The sequence below is a fragment of the Megascapheus bottae genome, chromosome 2 (assembly GCF_031878675.1).
Source record: "Megascapheus bottae isolate mThoBot1 chromosome 2, mThoBot2.hap1, whole genome shotgun sequence".
Taxonomy (NCBI): domain Eukaryota; kingdom Metazoa; phylum Chordata; class Mammalia; order Rodentia; family Geomyidae; genus Megascapheus; species Megascapheus bottae.
In genome coordinates this window covers 57033924-57056650 of record NC_143510.1, presented here as the reverse complement: position 1 = coordinate 57056650, position 22727 = coordinate 57033924, and the positions used below count along the sequence as shown (strand labels likewise).

The 22727-nt window shown below is 42.1% G+C and overlaps 1 protein-coding gene across 7 annotated transcripts in view; it reads left to right on the top strand.

Annotated features, from left to right (window-relative positions):
- The window catches only part of Ppm1h (protein phosphatase, Mg2+/Mn2+ dependent 1H), a 199276-nt gene that overhangs the window by 144664 nt on the left and 31885 nt on the right, over window positions 1-22727 (top strand). For all 7 annotated transcript variants that reach the window (XM_090327879.1, XM_090327900.1, XM_090327884.1 and 4 more), the window contains one exon: window positions 20744-20807. In XM_090327879.1, the coding sequence (XP_090184005.1) occupies window positions 20744-20807 (64 nt within the window). The remainder of the gene's footprint in view (window positions 1-20743; window positions 20808-22727) is intronic.

Below are 22727 nucleotides of genomic sequence, written 5' to 3'. Positions count from 1 at the left end.
ACTCAGGAGGCTGAGATCTGAGGATTGTGGTTCAAAGCCAGCCCTGGCACTAAAAAATTCGTGAGACTCGTATTTCCAATTAACCACTAGAAAACCAGAGTGGCACTGTGGTTTCAGGGGTAGGGCGGTAGCCTTGAGTTGAAGAACTCAGGGACAGAGACCAGGCCCAGAGTTCAAGCCCCACGATTGGCAAAAGAAAAAAAAAGACTGAGGCTAGCCTGAGCTACATCCTGAGTTCAAGATCAGTTGAAGCTATACAAGCTATACAGCAAGACCTTTTCTTTACAAAAAGAAAAGAAAAGAAGTAGAGGAGTTGAAGAGGATTTTTGCCAAAGGCTTCTTGGCCTAGACTGGCACAGATGTTATTCCTAACTGATTTTCTACATAAGCCAAATAAAATAAATACTTAACTCCTATTTTTACATGGATTAAGTAAAATAAAATAAAAGACTGCAACATTGTTGCAGACATCAGAAATAATGAGCATCATTTCAAGATTTCAAGCAGCCTTTGGTATCTGAAAAAGATTAGTTCCAGGATCCCTAACAGAAACCAACATCTGAGGATGTACAATCCCCCATAAGTAAAATAGCATGTTATTGTGTATAACGTCCACATATCTACTTTAGATCATCTTTAATTGCTGAAAATAGCTAACACAGGTAAATGCTCTGTAAGAAGTTGTCATACTGTATCATTTAGGGAATCAAAAAATAAAAATGGACATATTTACTTTAAAAAAAAAAAAGTCCACTCACCACTGTCTGAATCCTCAGCTACAAAATCTTTAGATAGGTAGAACCAACTGCACCTTCCATTGCACCAGATTGCAGCCAGATTGAAATAAGAACTCTTACTTAATGAAACATACCTTATTCCCAAAGTACACCTGTACTGACCCTTAACTAGCACCTTGTCTGCTTGTTCCACCTGAATAAGAGACATCTGAAGCACTTGGTGGCAAATGCTTGTCATCAAATGCTTCCATAATATGGGGTTGGTGCAGAGAGGAAATGAGAATTTCCCTTTATGCCTGGAGACCCTAATAATAAGTGAAACTCATGTCTGTTTAATACAAATCCCCGTCTCCTTACTATGTCTCCAACCAAAGCAAAGTAGTAGTTGTCAGGATTCTTCTCTATTGACTGAAACAACTGAAGGGAGGGTGATAGCCAGAATCCCCATGTTGACAACCTCCAGGCCAGAGATCTACTTTTGGGGATCATGTTGTCATAAGGAACAAATTGAACTGCCCAGGGAAGAAAAGATGCTACCTAGGAAGCTTCTGCTTGTCCTTTGCCAACTGAAAAAGAAGAGCCTCATCCAGATCTACTCTTCTGCCTTTCCAATGGAGTCAGCACTCTATGGTTGGAGAGTCAAAGCCTGCCCACCTCCTACTTTTACAAATAAGTCTTTAAAGAAAATACAGCGACATATGTTTGTTTACATTTGGTCTATGACTGCAGTCACAGTGCAGCCAGACAGTTGCATAGTCACAGCAAAGTCCATAAAGCCCACACAGTCTCAAATATTTGCCCTACTCTGAAACATGAATGGATTTGTCACAGAGTTTGCAGCTCTGAGTTTTTATGTCCTAGAGTCATTGTTCTAACTCTAGCTAAGTTTTCTTATAAGTTGAGTTACATTCAGTTAGCAGAAAAGTTGAGAGCAAGAACTAATGTATTTGAAAGCATGTAGAGGTTTGATCTTGGTACTGTAGAGATAATGTATCTGTCTACCTACCTACCTGCTGACCTATCTATTTGTGCCAGTGCTAGAGCCTGAACTTAGGATGTTGTGCCCTCACTTGGCTTTTTGGCTCAGGGCTAGCCATTTACTACTGGAGCAATACTTCTACTTCAGGCTTTTTTTCGTCCCTAGTTAATAAGAAATAAAAGTCTCATGAACTTTCTTGGGCTGGCTGGACTTGCAACTCAGTCCTCAGTGCTCAGCCTCCTTAGTAGCTGGCCATTATAGGCATGAGCCTTCAGCACCCAGCTACTATAGAATTTAGAAAGACAGTTCAGAACCTGTGTGGTTGTACACAATATTTTTAAGTTGATCTAAAAGGACAGTGAGTTTATTTCCTCTAAATAAACAAGAGGAAAAATTGTACTTTAAAGCAAAACCAGTTTGTGTTGAGGGAACATACAGGAGACATGAGAAGGCAGACAAGAAATTTACATTAACTGCAAATTGCCCTTTGTATATTTCTGAGAAAAAGAATTAGATGATAGCAGTGTTTGAAAAGGATATAGCTTAAGAGAAACTTGGAAGAGACTGATTCCAGAAAGCAGATTTGGGTGTTCCAGGAGTGGGCTGGGGTGTGGGGGGGATCTCATAGAAATATCTCTATGAGATCTTCAGAGCTAAGTATGGGGTTGAAAAAAGAAAGAAGTTTTTTTTTTTTTTTTTTTTTAAAAAGGAACAAGAAACAAGCTGACTTAAACCAAGGGATTTCCATATATCCAACTAGCCATCACTATCCCTTCTATCTACTTCATCTAGTATAGATGAGCTTCTGGGAGTGACAAGAGCCTTATCTATGCAGCTCTAGTAAAAAGATTGCAAGTGTTTATTGGCTGAAAGAAAAGGGGGTGTAGTCAACAGAATTTTAGGGGGCCCAGCTGATGATGTGGACAGTCAGTGTGAATGGTGAGAGTGGGGACATGGCTTTTGAGACACTGAACTTGAAACTTGTTTCTGTGACAGAAAGGCAAATCAGATCAAAGCCTTCAGAGATTGTAAATATCATGTCTAAAATGTTGCCAAACAGAAGAGTGTGTGTGTTGCAGAGACTCAGTGTCAGTTCATGGAGAGAACAACTTAATGCACTAGGTTTGCAAAGCACTTATAAGAGATGATAGGTACACATTCTACTTTAGTATGCAAATTGCTTCCCAAAGCTGTAAATAGTACACTCAAGCACTGTGATAAGGTTAGCTTTCTATAAACACCATTTCTTCAAGGTATGCCTTCTGGGAGGAGTGGCTTGTACATCTTTGCCATTAAGAAGTGGCTGAAGGCCAGAAGTGTGGCCTCATGGTAGAGAGCTTCCCTAGCAGGCATGAAGCCAAGGATTCAATTCCTTGGTACCACATACACAGAAAAAGCTGGGAGTGGTGCTGTGGCTCAGAGGTAGAGTGCTAGCCTTGAGAAAGCTGAAGGACAATGCCCAGGCCCTAAGTTCAAGCCCCAGGACAAGCAGGCAGGCAGGCAGGAAGGAAGGAAGAAAGGAAGGAAGGAAGGAAAGAAAGAAAGGAAAGCAGGCTGAATATTGCCTTTTTAATTTTTCAAATGCACATAATTTCAGAAACTATGTTACATCAAGCTTTATGTGCTCAAACCCCTATCCAAGCCCCACAGCTGTGGAGTGTGGAGTCCTGCAGCACAGATAAGTAACCATAAATGCCTGTTTTTAATTCTATGGAACTTCACAGAAACCACTAAATAATTGAGGAGCCAGAACTAAGAATGGCTTCTGTCAGACATAATTTGTTTCCAGCATAATTCCCAACATGGCTATTGACTTATAAGGTTAACTGTAAGCAGAGGTTTATACAACCTTTGTGTGTTTCCTACTTGTTCTTTCTCTGGATTTGTAATTGGGACTTACAAAGAAGGAAAACCCTATATATGTTCATTGAGGTAACTTGGGAACTTTACAGTTTAGGCCATAATTTTTGTAATCCCCCTTACCCATATTTAATGAGCTCCTTTTAATAGGTATTTCAGACCAAACAAATTTGTTTTCTGGGACTTAAAGAAGATGGAATCAGCTGTCGCTCTTATTTGTTCAGGTAGGAAAGGGCTGTAAAACTCAACGCCATAAAAATGAGATAAGAAACTCTGTTATTTCTTTCCTCAGTAGCGTCTTCAGTTACTACCAAGGTGTTGGAAAGGGTTGAATACTGGTGAACATTTGGAACGTGTCATGGGCATGGATGCAAATGAGTTCTTAGCTCTACTTTCGTTTCTTAGCTTCAGAGGTAGCCTTGCACTTGAACTCATTTCTCTGAAAACTGTCTGTTATAACAGGATCCACCCCGCTGCTAAGCCATTTAGTCCTTGGAGTAAATTCCTAATTGTGTAGATTTTTATGTCCCCTTTCTCTGTCATTAATTATGGCAGTAATGGGGCTGGCTGACAGTTATTAGAACATAGGCTAGGCACTGTGAACGAGGGCTTTGCCTAATTCCTCATATTGAACTCATTAGAGAACCCTGTGACTTAGGTACATTTCATAGATGAAGAAACAGGCACAGAGGCTGACGAACTCTCTCAAGGCTGGAATATGAAGCCAAGCATGTAATTCAGAGTGCACACTATTGGCTACTGCCAACTGTGGAATGATTCCCTTTGTTCCCATTTCAAAATTGACCAAATAGAGACTAAGCGATTCAGTGCCTACTGAGTTTTCACCAATAAAGAAGGATCTGAATAAGGGCTGTCCCATTTTATGACTCTTACTCCAGAATTCATTCTGATGCAGTGTACAAATATCTTCCGGCTAAGGCTAGACATCTTTACTCAGTTTTGAACTCTGGTATACATTTAGACGGGATTTCTTTCTACTTGGACAGAGTCTCCTGGATAATTCATTAGAGAATGAGAGGGTGGAGCGAAACATTTTAGGAACTGGATGCCAATGGCTTTTTTAGTTCCAATGATCATTGGTCAGATTAAACAGAGATACTTTATACTTATCCTCATGATCTGTACTTGATTTTGGGGAGATGGTGATGGGGGTATCCTAAACCTCTTCAGAAAATTGACTGCTTTCATTAAAGGAGCACCATGCCAGCATTCTGTGGTGTGTCTGCAGTAGGAAGGAAGTGGGAGAGAGGATGTCAGCTCCGGGAAGCTGTGTCTCATAATTAAGGATGAGTCTGTTGCCTCCTGACAGGGATCCTTCCCCACCCTCCTGATTTCTCAGAGACTGTGGAGCAGCTTGGCAGGCCCAGATTGTTTAGAGGACAAAAGGTTATTGTCACCATGCCTGTCATAATGAAATTGGTCTCTTCCTTGACTTCCCCACCTCCCCCTCCTTCCTCTCCTCTGATAGTTGGCTCAGTGGCTTGATTTACAAAGCCTTTGTCTACACCCAGCCCTGACTTGGTCCCTGGTGTGGCCTTCCTTTGCTCATTACCCTTCTGTACTCTCACCCTCTGTGCCTGGTGTCATTGGTCCTAATGCCAGAATCTCCCAAGCAAGGGCCCTCCCTTCACCCCCACCCTCCAGTCTTTTGTGTTGAGCTGCTATTGCAGTTTGCACCATAGCTGGCAGTGTGTCATCTTGAGAGCTCTGTGTCATGACCTGCAGCCCTTTGAGCTGTCTCAGGTCATAATTTGCTGGCAAGCATCTATGTTAGCGACTGGAAACAGCAATTTCTCACAGCTGGCATTGTGGCACCAGGTCCCTCTTCCTGTGAGTGCTGGTGATTTTGTTTTCTCATGTAGGACCAGTGTTCTTCATGCCCTGCATCCAGCCACATGGGGTGACAAGCCAGCTGGGGGCCCAGAATGACATTGGTGCGGGAGGGGGGCTGTGACTTCACCCTTGGCTTCAGGCCAGATTCTCTGGCAGCTGTTCTTGGGCTGATGGGATTTATGGAGAGAGCAAAGGCCAAAGAAGAAAAGTCTGTCATATGAATTTGAAATTGTTTCCAGATGGTTCTGTTCGCGAACAAGGCATACCAGAATCCTTCCTGTAAGCAACCAGAATTCTCCCTTTACGATGATCTTGTTTCCTGGGAGAGGTTGGAAGGAGAGCATTGCTTTGGGTGACAGGCTTTTGAATGCTTTGCCTTGCCAAGGTACTTTCTTTGTAAAAATGCTTCCTTTTACCACTGAGGCCCACTGTAGGGAAGGGGAGACTTAGTTGTGCATATTTGAGCTTCTGGAAAAGGCAGCTTACACTAGAAACATTCCAGAAATGGTAACCTTCTATTCTTGTCTCTTACAGCCCTTAACATTTTATGACTCTAACTTAATGATGTGTCAGGATAATTTTCCTTCCTCTGTTTCCCTTAAAACGATGGGCATATCAGGGGATTTTCCATGGGGAAGAGAGAGGAGTTGACCATTTTCTCCATCACTCCTGACTTTGAGGAAGGTAAAGGAAACGTTTTGCATTTTCTGTGCTCTTAAGCACATCAGCCAGTAGCCGTATATGGTTGTTTAAATTTCAATTTGCTAAAGTTAAGTAAAATTAAAAACAAGGTCTCCGCGTTTCACTAGCCAGGTCACAATTGCTCAATGGCTATTGAACATTCAACAGTACCATTTTGAAGAAGCCAAGCAGAGAGGGAAAAGCAGATGGCATAGGCTCCTGACCTTTCTGAATCCAATGGGGGATGGTCTTCACCGAGTCTTCCCAATCACCAGTATTGTGTTTAGAAATGACTGACTCTTCCCCAGCTCTCATTCCTGCTGGCCATTTCAGCCTTTCACCACTTCTTACTTCTTACAATGTATTTCAGACCCACAGATGAAAAGGCAACTTCCTTTCTAAGCCTCTCCATTCTGTTGGGAGTGACCTTTATTCTCAGTCTGCAGCCTGGAGCCCAGCTCAGCCATGAAAGGCACAGTTCCTTATCGAAATACTTTCTGGGAAGTAGAATTCACTAGAGGCACCCCAGGTGTGCTATGGAACTGCAGGGCCAAGTTTTACAAGTACTGTAGGTATAACTTCTCTCTTCTTTCTAGCTCTTCTTCAGTGCCCTCTGACAGCACGTTTGGGCAGGAAGACAAGGCAGTAGATGAACAGATTGAGAAATGCCATAGAGTGCTCTGGGAAGCCAACTCCAAAGTAGCACCCGCATTTAATACAAATTGATTTATTGAATCAAGCACAGAAACCCTGTTATAGAAACCCCAGGCTTCCTCCCTGTGACCATCTAATAAAGCGCTGCCCCAACTGACACTTCTCATTAGCTTTTCCACTGCTCCCCAGGCAGTTTTTAAAGGGACAGTGGCCCTCTTTGGGGACTGAATTTGTAAGTTAGCCGGAGCCTGTAGTCTTACTTGGAAAGTCTGCATTTTCTTACAGCTCAACTCTGAGTTTTTAAAGAGTAATTGAAAATTCCAGACTCCGTACTCTCCCCTCTTTTTGTCTTTAATCACTCTTCACCCAGTCTTTGGAAATTTACCTACAGACTTGTATTGGAAGGCACAGAAGACTCTTTTAGCCCCGCCCCGGTGCAAATCCTGATATTACTGTTGTACCACAGACCACACTGGCAGGCTTTTTAGACTCACTAGAGAAATATCACATTCTAATTTTATAATTACTCCACAAGAAAGCAGGCCTTTCCCTAGTGAAACCTGGTACTCATTTCCTCCAGCAACTTGTATTTTCATAATTTAATGATTACGGGCCACCTTGGCAGCAGTCTAATTGCCGAGAGCAATCTGAAAATCTGACGGAGAAGGGGAGGGGTGGTTATTATTTCAGAGAATGTTATCCTCGGAACCCTCAATGGATTATCCAGATTGGGGGTTGGCTAGAGCAGGGATTAGGTACCCCCAAATCCTCATTGTCTAAGTTCCAGTGGGGGCTGGGACTGCGGTCACAATGGGTCAACCCCACACAGGAAGGGGCCTCCCCCAGGCTCCAGGAACCCAGATGATGGATGGTTATTTGCCATGTGCATGTTCTGCATCTTTTCAAGATTTGCAGCTCTGGCTGCAGGAGCAGCAGGGAAGAAAGCTGGCCCTGCTGTGTGCAGCCCAACACCTGACACTGATGAATGACTCCCACTCCCAGCCCAGTGCAGGAGGCCACGGGAAGCTACAGGGTCTTTACAAATGGTTGCAAGACAAGAGCAACGGGCTTTGTCAGGCCATAGGGACAGGAAAGAAAAGTGACACCCCACCAGCTCACTCCATATTGATCAAGCACCTACCCTGCACACATGCACACCCACACACTCTCACATTTCTGCTTCAATGATAACTGGAAACCGTTATAACGGTTAAACTACTTCCAAGTCTTTCTTTCTTTTTGAGACCCTTTGAACAGTCACAGCATTGACAGTGTATCTACCACTCATCCCCCCACAACTGACTCTTGGAGATACATAGTCCACATGTAGTGGTAATGTAACTCCAGTCATAAGGGAACGTTTAGGAATATCCAGAGCTTCCAGAAATCCCTGTTAAAGAGGCAATGTACATTGGGCCACTGAGCCCTCCGGGCACTCATTTATATTTGGCAAACCTTGATTGTACACATGTGTGGCATATGAGAAATTAAGTGGTGTTAAGAACAGGGATAGTAAAGCTAGACTATGTGGCTGGGTGGGTTCCCACCTGTGCAGCACACATAAATCATGTCATTCCTTGCAGTTATGGATTCTCCATTTGTAAACAGGGCTAATTGTAGTAGCTGATAGTCATGCAAGTTATCATGGTAGGTGCCTTGAACAAAAAGCCTGGCATGTAGTAAGTGCCAGATGAATGTCTAAGTCTATAATTATTACATGCCATGGATAGTGGAAGGATCCAGAGGCTTACAACATAGTGTGTGTTTGATGCTTATTGATGGTAATGTGAAGCTAGAAACCAAAGAGGTTTAGAAAGGCACTTTAGTAGTGCAGGATCAAGGTGTAGCGGCCCATATCAGAACTGATGAAAAGATGGTTCAGCATAGACAAGGTGGGACCCAAATATATGTGATGAAACACCATCAATACAGACATGACGTCATGTTATGCCAGCCTCTCTTTCTCTAGACATTAATTGATTTGGGTGTTTTCTGTTTCAGGAGCCCTTCCCTCAGCACTTTATTCCAGTCTCTATGAATGATGTTACTAGGTGATTCAGCACTGGCATTTTGGAAACTTATTGAAAAATACCATTTTACCCTTAGATCTATACACATTGAGTGAAGGGCCTAGCCCTGAGGGAAGTCTAGAGGGGTGGAATTAGGATGTATATTTTGGAAATGTGGAAGCCAGAGGAAATATTACAATGTCTTAACCAACAGCATAGAGGAGGAGGCTCAGCTGGGCTGCAAAAGGGTCCTGGAAGTCCCTTGCCATGCCAGGCATTAATCCTTTATTGACTGCTTCATCATAGAGATCCCCAGCAGGGTCCTGAGAAGCATATTGGGAGTACTCGCAAGGCTCAAGCAGTCCTTTGCCCACCAGAAGAGAAGAATGTCAGTGTTTTGACCTTCCTAGGCAGTTCACATTGCAGTGTATCAGCTAGATAATAACCCTAATAGGAGCCTCTTAGAAGTGACTTGTTGGAGTAAGTGCTGCCATAGAATAAAGTGAAAATGAAGCCAATCCTTGAGATCAGTAAGTAGAGTCAATCGTTAGAGAACTTGCAATGCAAAGAGTGATGAAAATGAATACAGTTGTATTTTCCCACTCTTAAGAGTTCTATACTTCTGGGCCGGGAGCTTGGCCTAGTGGTTAAAGTGCTTGCCTAGCATGCATGAAGACCGGGTTCAATTCCTTGGTACCACATATATAGAAAAAAGCCGGAAGTGGTGCTGAGGCTCAAGTGGTAGAGCTCTAGCCTTGAGAAAGTCCAAGGACAGTGCTCAGGCCCTGAGCTCAAGCCCAGGACTGGCAAAAAAAAAAAAAGAGTTCTATACTTCTGTAAAGTAGGGAATGTATAGATATGTCAAAACAGAAACACTGAGTTGATACTACATTGAGGAGTCAATCCTTAGGGAACTTTGCAATGCAAAGAATGATGAAAATGAATGTGGTTGTATTTTCCCACTCTTAAGAGTTCTATACTCCTGTAAAGTAGGAAATGTATAGATATGTCAGAACAGAAACACTCAGTTGATACTACATTGAGGAGGACATGTGGGCCAGCCTCTTTATAGAATCCTATTTTAAGGAAACTCCAGAGAAGGCACTATATCTCTCCTATAGATTTTCCATGTATTCTACAAGCCTGCTCATTTCCTTGGACAATTCAAGCATGTGGAGAGGAACTATTTTGTATGTTAGTGTTGTTGGTTATATGTAGGCTTATGCAAATTCCTTTAAGACACAACAAACTTGAAATGCACCAAGGTTTGCTTTGAGGTATTCAAACTGTCCAGTGTAGTATCACCCATTTAAGGACACTTGGATGGGATTTTTTTTTTAAGTTGTGTCACAGAGTAGAGTCACAAGTGTGTCTTCTCCTAGGAAAGGGAGTGTCTACAAAACCCCTTGCTCAGATACAAATATGAGGACAGAGAGCTTTGTAATTTAAGTACGATAGGGGACAGCACCTGGCCTACACAGAAGGAACCCTGACCGTAACAATCTGTGTGCTGTTTTGTTACCACCATTTTTAGCTGTGTGGTCAGTTTTGGTCTTCTCCTGATTTGCATATACTGACTTGGTCTCTTAATATATATACATATATATATACACACACACATATATAATAATAAAATTCATGTTTGTTTCAGAATGAAAGGCTTCTGAGAAAGTAGAAATCACTCCATTTGTGGTCTCAAATGGTGTAATGGATTCAGATGCTTGGGAAGATCTAATGTTACTGACTAGAATATGAAGCTCTCCAGTGTTCATGTATCCCAAGAGAATAATGAGTCAGTAAATCTGGAATTTCTCTAAGCATCTTTCACAATGTTTCATAATGAAATATTATTGATTTTTTGCATGCACATGATTTTGTTGTTGGTTTGTTTGTTTTTTTAATTTTCAAATGTCTGAAGGAATTTTCTTTTTATTTCTAATTACAAATCCTTTTCTTGCTACTACACTTGGACCTGTGAGTCAACCTTCAGTTTATTTAACTTCATTAACTTCATAATTCTGCCAGTGGTATCTGGCACCCAATAGGTTTTCAGCAAATACTAGGAATGAGTCCTGTTGAGTTCTAGTGGGTTCATTGTTTTGATCTGCTTTGACAGAATTTACTAACAGCAGGTCTGTTCCTTTCCACCAAATTTCACTGTAGGTAGAATTCCTTAAAGGTTGTAAAGTCAGTTTAGTGTCCACATTTCAACAGATTCAATAGCATAGGTTAGAAAAAAAAACATTTAAGTATATATCACAAATAAGGGTAAATCTTTTCATTTAAGATATATTTTAAGATATATGTATATGTAGATACTGTGTTGTAAATTTGGTGTGTCTTATCACTGGTTGCAAAGTGTGAAACCTCTGCTCTAATCCAATCAACTTTCCTAGAGCACACAATAGACCAAGAAAAAACCGAAAACTCTATTGCATCTTGCTTGCCACCCAGAGGCCTGATACATTGGAGGAGGAAAATTGGGGTGGTCAGTTGGCTCCTATTTATATCACTGGAGAAATGATGATGGATGGTAGGTTATACATCCTATGTGTAAAGAACAGTATCAATTTAGGACTATACTTAAAGAGAATACCTGGAATTCCACTTCATTTTCCCTCCTATATTCCTACTATAGTACCAATGGTATATTATTGTATAACTCTTAGGGTCAGATCATGTATCATTTTCATTCCACGTATGGACAATGAGCAGGCCCAGTGGCTTATACTGTAATCCTGCCTATTCAGGAGGCTGAGATCTGAGGATTGTTATTCAAAACCATCCCAGGCAGGGAATTCCATGAAATCCTTAACCACCAGAGAATCAGAAGAGGAGCCAGGATGGAAATACAAGTGCAGTTACTGGAGTCTTCACAAGGACACCTACTTTATGGCTTGCTGTTCACTATCTTGTGGATCTTTCTAACAACTTTCAGGTTCATGTTCAACTAGAAAAGTGAGCTCATGACATGTCCGATTTAGATTTCATGCTTAGAACTTTGAAATGTAAGTTGGAAGTATACTTAATGACCATTTAGACTTAAGTTAATCTAAAATCAGTGCTTCCTCTGTTTTATCGTTTTTGCATTTTCATCCTAATTCAGCAGTTATCTACCTCAGTCATTACAGCCCCAAAGTTAAAAGGTGACATATGTGTGTTTGTATTGCCAGTCCTGGAGCTTGAACTCAGAACCTGGGCACTGTCCTTAAGCTTTCTCAAGTCTAGCGCTCTACCACTTGAGCCACAATACCACGTCTGGCTTTTTCTGTGTATGTGGTACCCAGGAATAGAACCCAGGGCTTCATGCATGCTGGGCAAGCACTCTACCACTAGGCCACACTCCTGGTCCTATATTTCATGTGTAACTCGAGAGTATTAAAATTTCCCCTTTCTTTGACATTTGACATCAGCTTTGTCATTCTAACCCTAAGAAAATCCCATGTTTATTAGGGCTGCTGATCCATTGCCATTGCCAATCCAGTCTCCTTATTCTTAATGTATATAGTTCAAGTGCCCTGTTAAGGAGAACATGTAGGCCCAATTTCTCCACAATGACAAGTTAGTAATGAAGGTAGAAAGATTTAGGTGAAATGATCAGAGGAATGGAATCTGTAATACTATTCATGGTCCTTGCATGTAACTAACAGATAAAAAGGAAAACAGCCAGAGGAAGAGAAATAGATGTGTGAAACATCCCAACTTAATAAATGAAAAACTTGAATGATTATGCCAGATCAGAAGAAATACATCCAAATCTATATTTGTTTGTTTGAATTTTTTTGAAGCTGGAGAGACTATGTAGCTGAGGCTGGTCTCAAACTTGTCATCCTCCTGCCTCAGCCTGGGATTGCAAACATGCATCACCATGCCTAGCTGTTTGTGCTTTGATGAGAGTGATCAAATAGTCTTTCGGGTAGAGATTAATGGCAATCTTTGCAGCTGGTGGCAGTGCATGCTAATCTCATGGCCTTATCTTGTTATCACCAAAAGGCCAACAGAGAATGACTTTGACAGTGGGAGAGGGCTCATCTAATACGCTCCATAGTAAGAACCAAAGCAGATGTGCATGGCTGCCAAGAAATGTTACCTACAGAAAGAGAAATAAAGGAAGCTAGGCTGTCAAATCTTCCTTGGCTCTGTTGAAGTTAGGAAGAAGTCAATAATTTACATGGAAAATTGAAAGTACCCTTTATAAATAACTTCGCTGTGTGAAAATCCACTAATCTGGTAGGTTGTTTTGGGGGTATGACTCCTATTAGAAATAGTTGGCTAGAATGTGCATGCTCAATTTCCTAATTTTGACAAATATGCTTTATTCATTGGGGGTTTAAATTAAAACATACAAGTGGAATAAAGTATGGACAATAAAAAAGAAGAAGAAGAAGAAGAAGAAAAGGCTTTAGGCCCAAAGAAAGGAAGGAGTATTTTCCACTCCAGAACTGACGCTGAGTCTGAAGCGTGCATACCAATGGAGTTAGAAAGGAGGCAAGCATTGTCCCAGGGATGAGGTGTCAGCCTTTCTAAGCAGGAGATGCTCTCCAGGACCAGAGCTTAAACCCTATTGTGAAAAAGCATTCTTGGAGAGGCCAGCAGGCTCCTCCTTTCACATGGTTAAGGAAATGTGGAGGTTTTCCTCTCATCACATGTAACCAGTGAGTCAACAAATAAGAATCATTTGCTGACAAGTCAAACATATTGTGTGTGCCTGGATCAAACTTGTTGGACTACGTGAACAGAAATGCATCCCACTTGTTCAGAGCCACCATCTCATTTAAAAGACAGACAGCAAGGGACCAAAGGAAGACAGCAAGATAGCATTTGTTTTGGAAGCTTCAAATTCACCCCATTGGGGAATTTTTCCAGGGAATTTAAAGACCCATTAAGCAGATATATATATATATATTTTTTTTTTTTATTTTTTTTTTGCCAGTCCTGGGCTTGAGCTCAGGGCCTGAGCACTGTCCTTGGACTTTCTCAAGGCTAGAGCTCTACCACTTGAGCCTCAGCACCACTTCTGGCTTTTTTCTATGTATGTGGTACCGAGGAATCGAACCCGGGTCCCCATGCATGCTAGGCACGCATTTTAACCACTAGGCCAAACTCCCGGCCCTTAAAGACCCATTAAAATTATCTACTTGTCCCTAAATTCAGGAGCCCAGTAAGTCAGAATATGATCCATCAAACTTAGGTTTGTATACAACTTTGCCTGTTACACATTTTGAGCACATAGCAGAGAAATTGAACTTGACCAACAATAATATAAAGTGTACTTTAAACCCTCAAACTACTTGCTGGGTATAGGATATTTCTTAGTCCCTGTCGCCTCTCTGGGGACAGTCCCATCCTCACTCAAACTCTGATGTGAACCTGCCCTTGTTACACCTGCCTAGATTCACTGTCCCTGACAGTTGAAGTCCATCTTTCCTACATACCAAGTTTTCATCCACAGGTAATTATGAGCAATTTCTGAGAGGTTTCAATGGAATATTCAAGCCAAGAAAAAAAAGAGGGTTCTTCAAAGACATTTGAAAAATATTGTAAGACCCACTCAAATAGCAAAATTGTCTTTGTGACTTTAAAACACATGTGCACACATTCAGGCATTGAGGAGAAGAGTTGGCTGGCTGCTAGGGCCATCTCCAGAAACAGGAAGCAGCCTCCATTTCTGGAACTCTGTGGTCAAGCATGGGTCTTTGGAAATACTGATGGCTCATAGAAAGCTGGGGCGGGGTTGGGGGGGAGGGGGGCAGGGAGGGAAGCATGAGGTAGTTGCCCAGTCCTACACTGCTTTTTCCAGGAAGGTCTGAGGTGGCTGGCTGTGGAGAGGTGAGTCAGGGAGTTAGGAGTAGAGTCTCTGAGACTCTAGACTCCAGAATTGCTTAGCTAGGGTCAAGCCAAACTCTTAAAAGCCACCATTGTCATTGGGCTCCAGGCACATGTGTGTTTGGACCTGCCAGGCCTGGTTGTTATTTCTTCCTGAGCCTCTTGAGATTTGAGCTGGTATTGAGACTTTGTCCTAGAAAGACAGGATTGGAAAAGCAAGACTAAGGTACTTCGATCTCTACCTTCCATCTAAGCCCCTGGGAAAAGTGCCTCTTTGTGGCTAGTACTTCGTTTCTGCTGAGAAGAAAACAAGATGCTGCCTGCATCTTTCCCGACCCTCCTGGAGGGACTCTGGGCTTCCAGCTAAAGAGGGGAAATATCCCATTAAGACTATTTCAAACTAACCTAGCAATAGCCTCAGTCGATTGTTATCTCTGATTCATCCTTCTGAGAATCTCAGGTTTCACATTGGACCAGACAATGGACTTTTCTGGATAAAGTTGCCTGTGTACTTCATGTTTTAAAATCTTTAGCAATGATAGAAAGAGCTTAAATTGGGGAGGTTCAATTATGTAGCAAGAAGGAGGTTTTCTTTGGATATGTGTTCTGTCTCAAAGAGAGTGGAGGGGAGAGGAAGGAAGGAAGAGAGAAAGGAAGGAAGGAAGGAAGGAAGGAAGGAAGGAAGGAAGGAAGGAAGGAAGGAAGGAAGAGAGGAAGGAAGGAAGGAAGGAAGGAAGGAAAGGCAGATAAGGGAGAGAGGAGAAACAGGGAAGAGGGAGGGGAGAGACAGAGAGGGAGGAAGGGGAGAGAAAAGGAGGGAGGGAAAAGACAGAGAAATAGGCAAAGAGAAAGGAAAAGAAAAAAAGACAAAAGGAAAAGAAAAGAAAATTAAAAAGCCAGACCCTGGTAGTTCATGCCTGTAATCCTAGCTGCTCAGGAGGCTGAGATCCGAGGATCTTGGTCCAAAGCCAGCCAGGGCAGGAAAATCTGTGAGATTCTTATCTCCGCCAGAAAACAGAAAGTGGAACCATGTGTTAGAGCTCTAGCTTTGAGTACAAAAGCTCAGGGATATTTCCCGGTCCCTTAGTTCAAGCCCCATGACTAAAAAAAGAAAAAGAAAAACTGACAATAGGTTCCTACGAACTGAAAAGCCACAACTCAGGATTAACTAGTACAGTTTCCTTCATAAAGGACCTCCCCAGATACATTTTCCTTTAATCCCGACAACTCTCCTGTGAAGAAGTATCTAGCTGAAGACGCAAGTTCAAGGCAGCTTCAGCACCCTCCCCAAGTTCCACAGCAAGTTCATGTGAGGATTGCAATGTGACTTGGAAACCTCTGATTCCAAGCCTAGTGTGCTTTAACGCATCAGTAGACTCTGCCAGGAGGGAGGAGAGAGTCCAAGAAGAAAGTTCCCTCAGGGGAGGAGAGGCATCTAAGGCAAAGTGGAGAGGTTAGCGGAAGAATGTGACTCATTTGTCCTTGTCCTTGGAACTGTATAAGAGGATTGTTGAGATTAGGCAGTCCCAGAAGGGAGAGAGTCCTTTCATTCCCCCAGATAGAATCATATTCTTTTTAATGACTTTGATGCTTTGCTAAGGAAATTCAGTCTTAGGGGCGCAAGTGGTTTTCCTCTTCCTCTTTCTAGTTAAAGGTCATGAGTTAGGAGAGAAGAGAGATCGTGGGAAGTAATCTGTGGGTGATGCAAAGCACGAACTCTGGGCTCCTGGCCTGTGAGTGAAAGTCGAGCTGAGAGCACTGGTTGGGGGTGGAAGAGAATGCAGCAAGGACTAGGAAGGATCTTCCTCTTCCTACTTCTTCCTCTTCTACCACCTTCTCCCCCCACTTCCATCTTTTTTCTTTCTTTTGAAAGGGGATCTTGCTGTGTTGTCTATGCTGAACCCTTACCTAAAAAATAGTTGAAACAAAAAGGTTAGGGGGAAGCGACTCAAGAATAGAACAAAAGACATCCAAGGTTGTGAAGACCAGATCAAGGAGTGCCTTCTGGTTGGGCTACACAGAAGAGGATGATGTGTAAATGTGTATGCAAAGAAGAGAATACCTGATGCTTCTACTTAGGAAGGTAGTATTCACTGCTTTGCTCACTCAATCAACTATTTCTTGGGTACCCATTATATGCTGGGTACTCTTGTAAGTGTCCTTAAATGCCAAACCAAAAATTTCTGTCCTCACAAAACTCATGGGGAATGAGAGGACAATCGAGAAGTAAGGAAGCAAAATATTTCAAGGGTTAAATGGTGTTCGATAGATACTATGGAGAAAAAAATCAATTGGTATAAGAAAGATGAAAGGGTGTGGACATTGTAGATTCACTGGTAAGTTGAGTTCAAGTAGTTCCCCATTGGATAGTGTTTCCAGGTTGCTTGATCATGGAAACAGCACACATAGCTATATTTTAACTTTGCAAGAAATCCGAAAGTTTCTTCTCTTAGCCTTCTGGATAAGAGAGAGAAACCCAGAGTAGATAATGTCTGTTAAGATTTCCTATAGCCTGAGAACTATCCCTGAAGAGGCTCAGTCAACAAGGCCAGTGTCTACATGGAACCCTTTTCAGCTTTTTCTTTTCTAAATCCTAAATATTCCCATGTTAAGTATTTAATATTTTATTGCCCTCCACTGTTGAGCCTTACCATTAGTGCATTTTTACTAGACAGAGTTCTGGTAAGCTTTTTACCATCTACCATTTGCATTAAGAAGGAAACTGTTTTTTTCATAAGGCGGAACCATGGTACTGAAAGTAGTTTTTGAATTGCAAACTTTTCCTTCACACATCTCCAAGAAATGTTGATAGCTCCTCATGTCTTGTAGTTCAGCCTGCAGGAAGGTCTGTAATGGCGTAGTCCACTTGGCTTCAAACTAAACATGTCAAAGCATAAGAGAGAGCTCATATTTTAGATAGAAGGACTTGAATTCCAAAAGCTCTGGGTGGGCTCAAAAATGAAATTAGCAAGATAAAATTAGTAAGAGCAGCAGAGTTCTCTATTCAGACTAAAGTATCTACTGTGTCAACATAAACTAGAAAAGGAAATGAGCCAAGAAAAATCTCTTCACATCCTCCTTTTTTATGGACTAGGGCCTGTTTTGTTTATATGCAGTCTTGTTTGTTTTTAATTCATAGTCTCTATAACTGCACGACACCCATATATGTTTCATTATTGTTTTCTGCTCATAATTATATTGTTTTCTGCCATACGATGTCTCATCAGCTTTCTGGTTTTAATTCTGGAAGGTGTGTGTGTGTGTGTGTGTGTGTGTGTGTGTGTGTGTGTGTTTCTGTGTTGAGAATGAAAGTTCAGATATTTCTCATTCTATACACACAGTCCCCACTACATCCTGCATTATTCCTTGAGACTCTTGTGAATGGAAATACACTTACTTTTTTATGATTTGTTGTTCTTAAGACCCAGAAGACTGACGGGGAGAAAGTGTTGTATTTTCTCTTCTTATAGTTATCCTTGCCATTTGTTGCTGTAGGAAGAGCAAGGGCTTATATTTTATTAAAATCTAACGCTGGTAACAACAGAATAAATCTTGCTTTTTCCAAGGTTGTCATTTCTGTGTTTAATTTTTTGTTGTTCCTGAAGATAAATAAGCAGAAGCTAGCCAGGCATGGTGGCTCACACCTATAATCCTAGCTACTCAGGAGGCTGAGATCTGAGGATTAAGGTTCAAAGCCAGCCCAGGCACAAAAGAACCTGAAACTATCTCCAATTAACCTCTAGAAAATGGGAAGTGGAGCTTGGCAAAATGGTAGGGTAATAGCCTTGAGCTGAAGAGCTCCGGGACTATATCCAGACCAATAGGTAGGGAGGTAGCCTTGAGCTGAAGAGCTCAGAGACAGTGCCCAGGCCTAGTTCAAGCCCTATGACCCACCAAAAAAATTAAAAAAGAAGAAGAAGAAGAGGAAGAAGAAAAGAAGAAAGAGGAGGAGGAGGAGGAGGAGGAGAAGCAGCAGGAGCAGCTAAAGTATAATATTAATATTTGTATTTGCTGGATAAAATCTCCAGGGCAAGTAGTTGTCTTTTAGAGCTATTGTAATATAGAAGTCATGTTCCAGAACTCTTCCTTGAGAGGATTCAATGGCCTAGGCCTGTGGTGGTATCAGAGAACAGGGTTGTCACTGTCCTTTTAAACCTCTTGGTCGACATTGAGTGAGCTCTAAAGAACTTCTTGTCCTTGATTCAAGGTCTACTTGTCTCTGTCTTCCAGCTTCAGGGCAGTGCTTTTCCTACATGTGGTCCTCACCACATGCTCTTAGTCAGAACTGTTCTCTGTCTCCACACAGCATCTCAAGTCCAGTTCATGCTCATTTGCAGATCTTTCTCAGACCGTTTTCTTCCCCTCCATGGAGCTATGTGTCTGTCTTCTTCAGGGTCAAGATGGTGAGAGGCTTATTGCTCATTTCAAATCTGATCTGACAGATGCATCAGGGATCTTAACCTTGGTGGCACATTGCAGTCACCTGGAAGGCTCCAAAAACTCCCAATAATCTGAGTCTCACTCCCCAGATATTCTGCTTTCATTGCTGATGCCTGGGCATCAAGAATTTTTATAGCCCTTACATGTGATTTAGTACGGAGCCAAGGTGGAGAACTACGGATCTGTAAACCCCATCAATCTGCATGCTGGGGCAGGCTTCTAATAATAGTTTTATTTGTTCTTCCAAGTGACTTGTATACCACATTGTTTAAAATAGTGCATCGGAGTATATAAAACATCAAAGTGGCTATTTCCACTTTGAGTTAATCCGATAGCTTCAGGGAAAGGAAATAGTATAGTTCCTTTCTTGAAAATATTCCTAGATTACCTCAGGGCTCACTTTTTAGGAGCAGCAGCAACAACTGGCTTTATTGGCCCTCAGCCTGCACTATGCCAAGCACTTCCTCAGTCCTGCTCGTCATGACCCCTCTTCAGTCCTCAGAACAGCCCACAAGTGAGCCCTGCCTGATGAATGAAGGGCCAAACTTGAACCTAGGTACCTTTGATGCCCAAACCTCACACATTCTCTGCCCTTCATTCCCACCCAGGGAAAGAACAAAGTACACAAGTACGGTTGCTTTAACTTTGGGGCTGCATACTTTCTAAATTATGTTGCATTCTTTTGTACCTCAAAGCTTCCATGTTGGGATTTCAACACTGCTTTCTAGCTGTCTTAAGTATGTGTAAGATTGCAACACTAAAATTCGTTTTTCTTATGCCTTCAGGAGGCATTATCTTAGTAAAGCATCTATATCACCTAACCTGTTCCATCTTTTATTTGTTCTTCTTAATAACTTAATATTCATTATGTACTAAATAGCAGCAACAGCTGCTACTAACACGGGCTCTTAATAAGTGCAAACACAGGCCAAGTTCTTTACATCCAATGCATTATTCTCATTTTTATAGATGAGAAAACTAAAAACGAGAAAGGTGACACTCTTTGTTCAAGGAGATATGGGTAATAGTTGGACATAGTGTTTGCTTTTTAACTTGCTTATGAGCAAATGACTTACTGGCCATTGAATTCAGACAGCCGTGTCTGGAACAAACCCATGAAGCATAAACTGGATTTTTTTTTCCTGGGTGTCAAATGGCTATCTAAATGCTATTGTGAAGCAAAGAATTTTCTGTCAACCTTGAATACCATGCTAAGGTCACGTGGACTCTTAAATATTCCTTCCCCGGGCATTCTAGTGTTGCTGCTTTAATGTAACTGGCCCCTGAAGGTGAGAGCTGGCTTGTGGGGCAGCTTCACACTCTGTTCACCTCTGAGCACTGCTCTATCTCACAGCTACACAGTGAGGAGAATCTTATTGCTGTGGCTGAGTCGAATCCTTAATGCACAGACAGTAAAAACAGAAACCTAACTGAAAATGCCAACTTCCTTCCTCATTCTTCAGACATATGAAAGCAGTGTTTTCTAGTTTGCTAAAATATTCTCTCTCTCTCTCTCACACACACACACACACACACACACACACACAATTCTGTAGGGAGAATGACTATCAAGAAAAAAGACAGTCAGCATGGTAAGTGGATGGTGTCATGGGGAAAATGAAGTGCCAAGCCGCCTGTGTCAGGGCAGAGGTCACTAACTGAGTGTCAACCTTTTTTTTAAAATGTTGTTTATCCTCCTACAGGGCATACAAAACCATTGAGGACGATGACTTGAAGTTCCCCCTTATATATGGAGAAGGCAAGAAGGTAGGCACACACCCTACTCTGGACTAAGAGGAGGAGGCTGTGTTCCTTTCTTGTTTGGCATAGCCTGTGGCAATCTGTATGTTCCACTCAGTTGCTCATGATTTTAAGGCCTTAACAGTTTAAAAGAGCCTCACAGCCATCATCCTTTAGGTCACCCATCTCCAAAGCTCAAGGAGTTGGCAGGGTTGGCAGCAGGAAGATGGGTTTGTGGTGAGCATGAGTGACAGAAGTCAATTTTGTGAAAATAGTCTCCCCCTCCATTCCTATGAGGAAATTTTTCACCCTTTCACATACACCAACTCCTTTTATAGATGACAAAAACAGGCACATCCACCTGGCTGTTATCCATTTGGTAGATGAGGCAGCCAGAACTGTGAGTTTTAACCACTCAGGCAGAACTACACTGCAGCGAGGGGCACTGTCGCTGGATCCCTGATTTTCTCCCCCTAGCTCTCATGTCCTCATGCTCCGCCAAGAAGTTCACATTCCACAAGTCAGTTTTCGACTTGCCAGTCGAAAGGACTCCAAGGCTTCACTACAATTAAGCTACAGTCATCTCACCCAGAGCCTGAGCCTAGGTGGCAAAAGCCATCAGTAGTTCTGAGGGACCCGATGAGGAGCAAACACAGTAGTACACAGCTGAGCTGAAAGAAGGCTGTTGGTCCTAAAATGAACAGAGATCTGAAATGTTGGTGCAGAGACCCTGGTCTCTGCAATGGATTCAAAGCCTCCTCGGCTTTGAACCTATTGCCCAGTTAAATACCTGCTGAGTCACTGCATTCTTCTGAGAAGTACTACATTTCAACTCAGTGCTAAGAGGTCCAATTTTTTTTAACTCACATTAAAAAGAATCTTCAATGACTTTTCCCTAGCATTCTATAGTTTATCATCAAGAAGGAATAACTCACAGAAAAATCAAGGTCATTCTTCTTGCATAGAATATGTGGGCATGTATGGTGTGTGTGTGTGTGTGTGTGTGTGTGTGTGTGTGTGTGTGTGTGTGTGTGTGTGTGTGTGTGATGAAGGGAGGAAGTGAGGAGAGGTAAAGGCATTTCATGGAGAGAAACAAAATGAAAATATCCAACCCACATGAGACCATTTTATAATTCAACAGGAATAAGCTCTTTTCCTGAGAGGAATGTGTGTGATCATGGATCCTACCATGGATTCTATTAATGTCTATCATTGCACTCAGTGACCTGTGCCTGAAGCTGCAGTTCCTAGTAGAACTTGAAATTCTGTGTTGCCATGCTATCAGCACGTTCCAGTGAACTCCAGACCACATTCTGTTATCTATGTATCTTAGTACCTGCCCAGCCGGTTCCCTGACACGTGGCAGCCCTAGGATAAATGCTTCAGTGTGAAGCACGCTGTTCAGTGTGCCCTCCTTTGTATAAAACAAAAACGGGTGGATCTGTTTTTAGGTTATCAGCAACAGGAATTAAAGGACTGGGGGCTTTCCCAGTTTTAATAATAATTAAAAAAAAAGTTCAGCTCACCAAAACATCATATTCCTCAAGCATTTCTGTTAATTAAAGCTTGATAATCCTATGCAAAGCACCTGGCCAACAACAGCCAAATGGAGACATTGTGGCTTTTAAAGAAGCCAATGACACAATTGGCCAGGTGCTTTGCATAGGACAAAAGTAGCACACACCCCTGTCTCTGGACTCCATGGCTTGACCCCAGAAGTCTCAGGGTTGTATAAATTCCAGAAACCTGGAAAAATTTCCAGGTTTGTATAACACTTACTTGTATATTTTGTAAACAGTTTTAGTCACTAGCAGGAACATCAGATTCCTTTGAACTTTTTCCAGCCAGAGAAGCAGCTAGTCAGGGAGAAAGCAGAGGACCACAGGAGACAGGGCATTCACACATAGAACTAAACATGCCTTAGCTAGAAGAGAGCCCATCCACCTC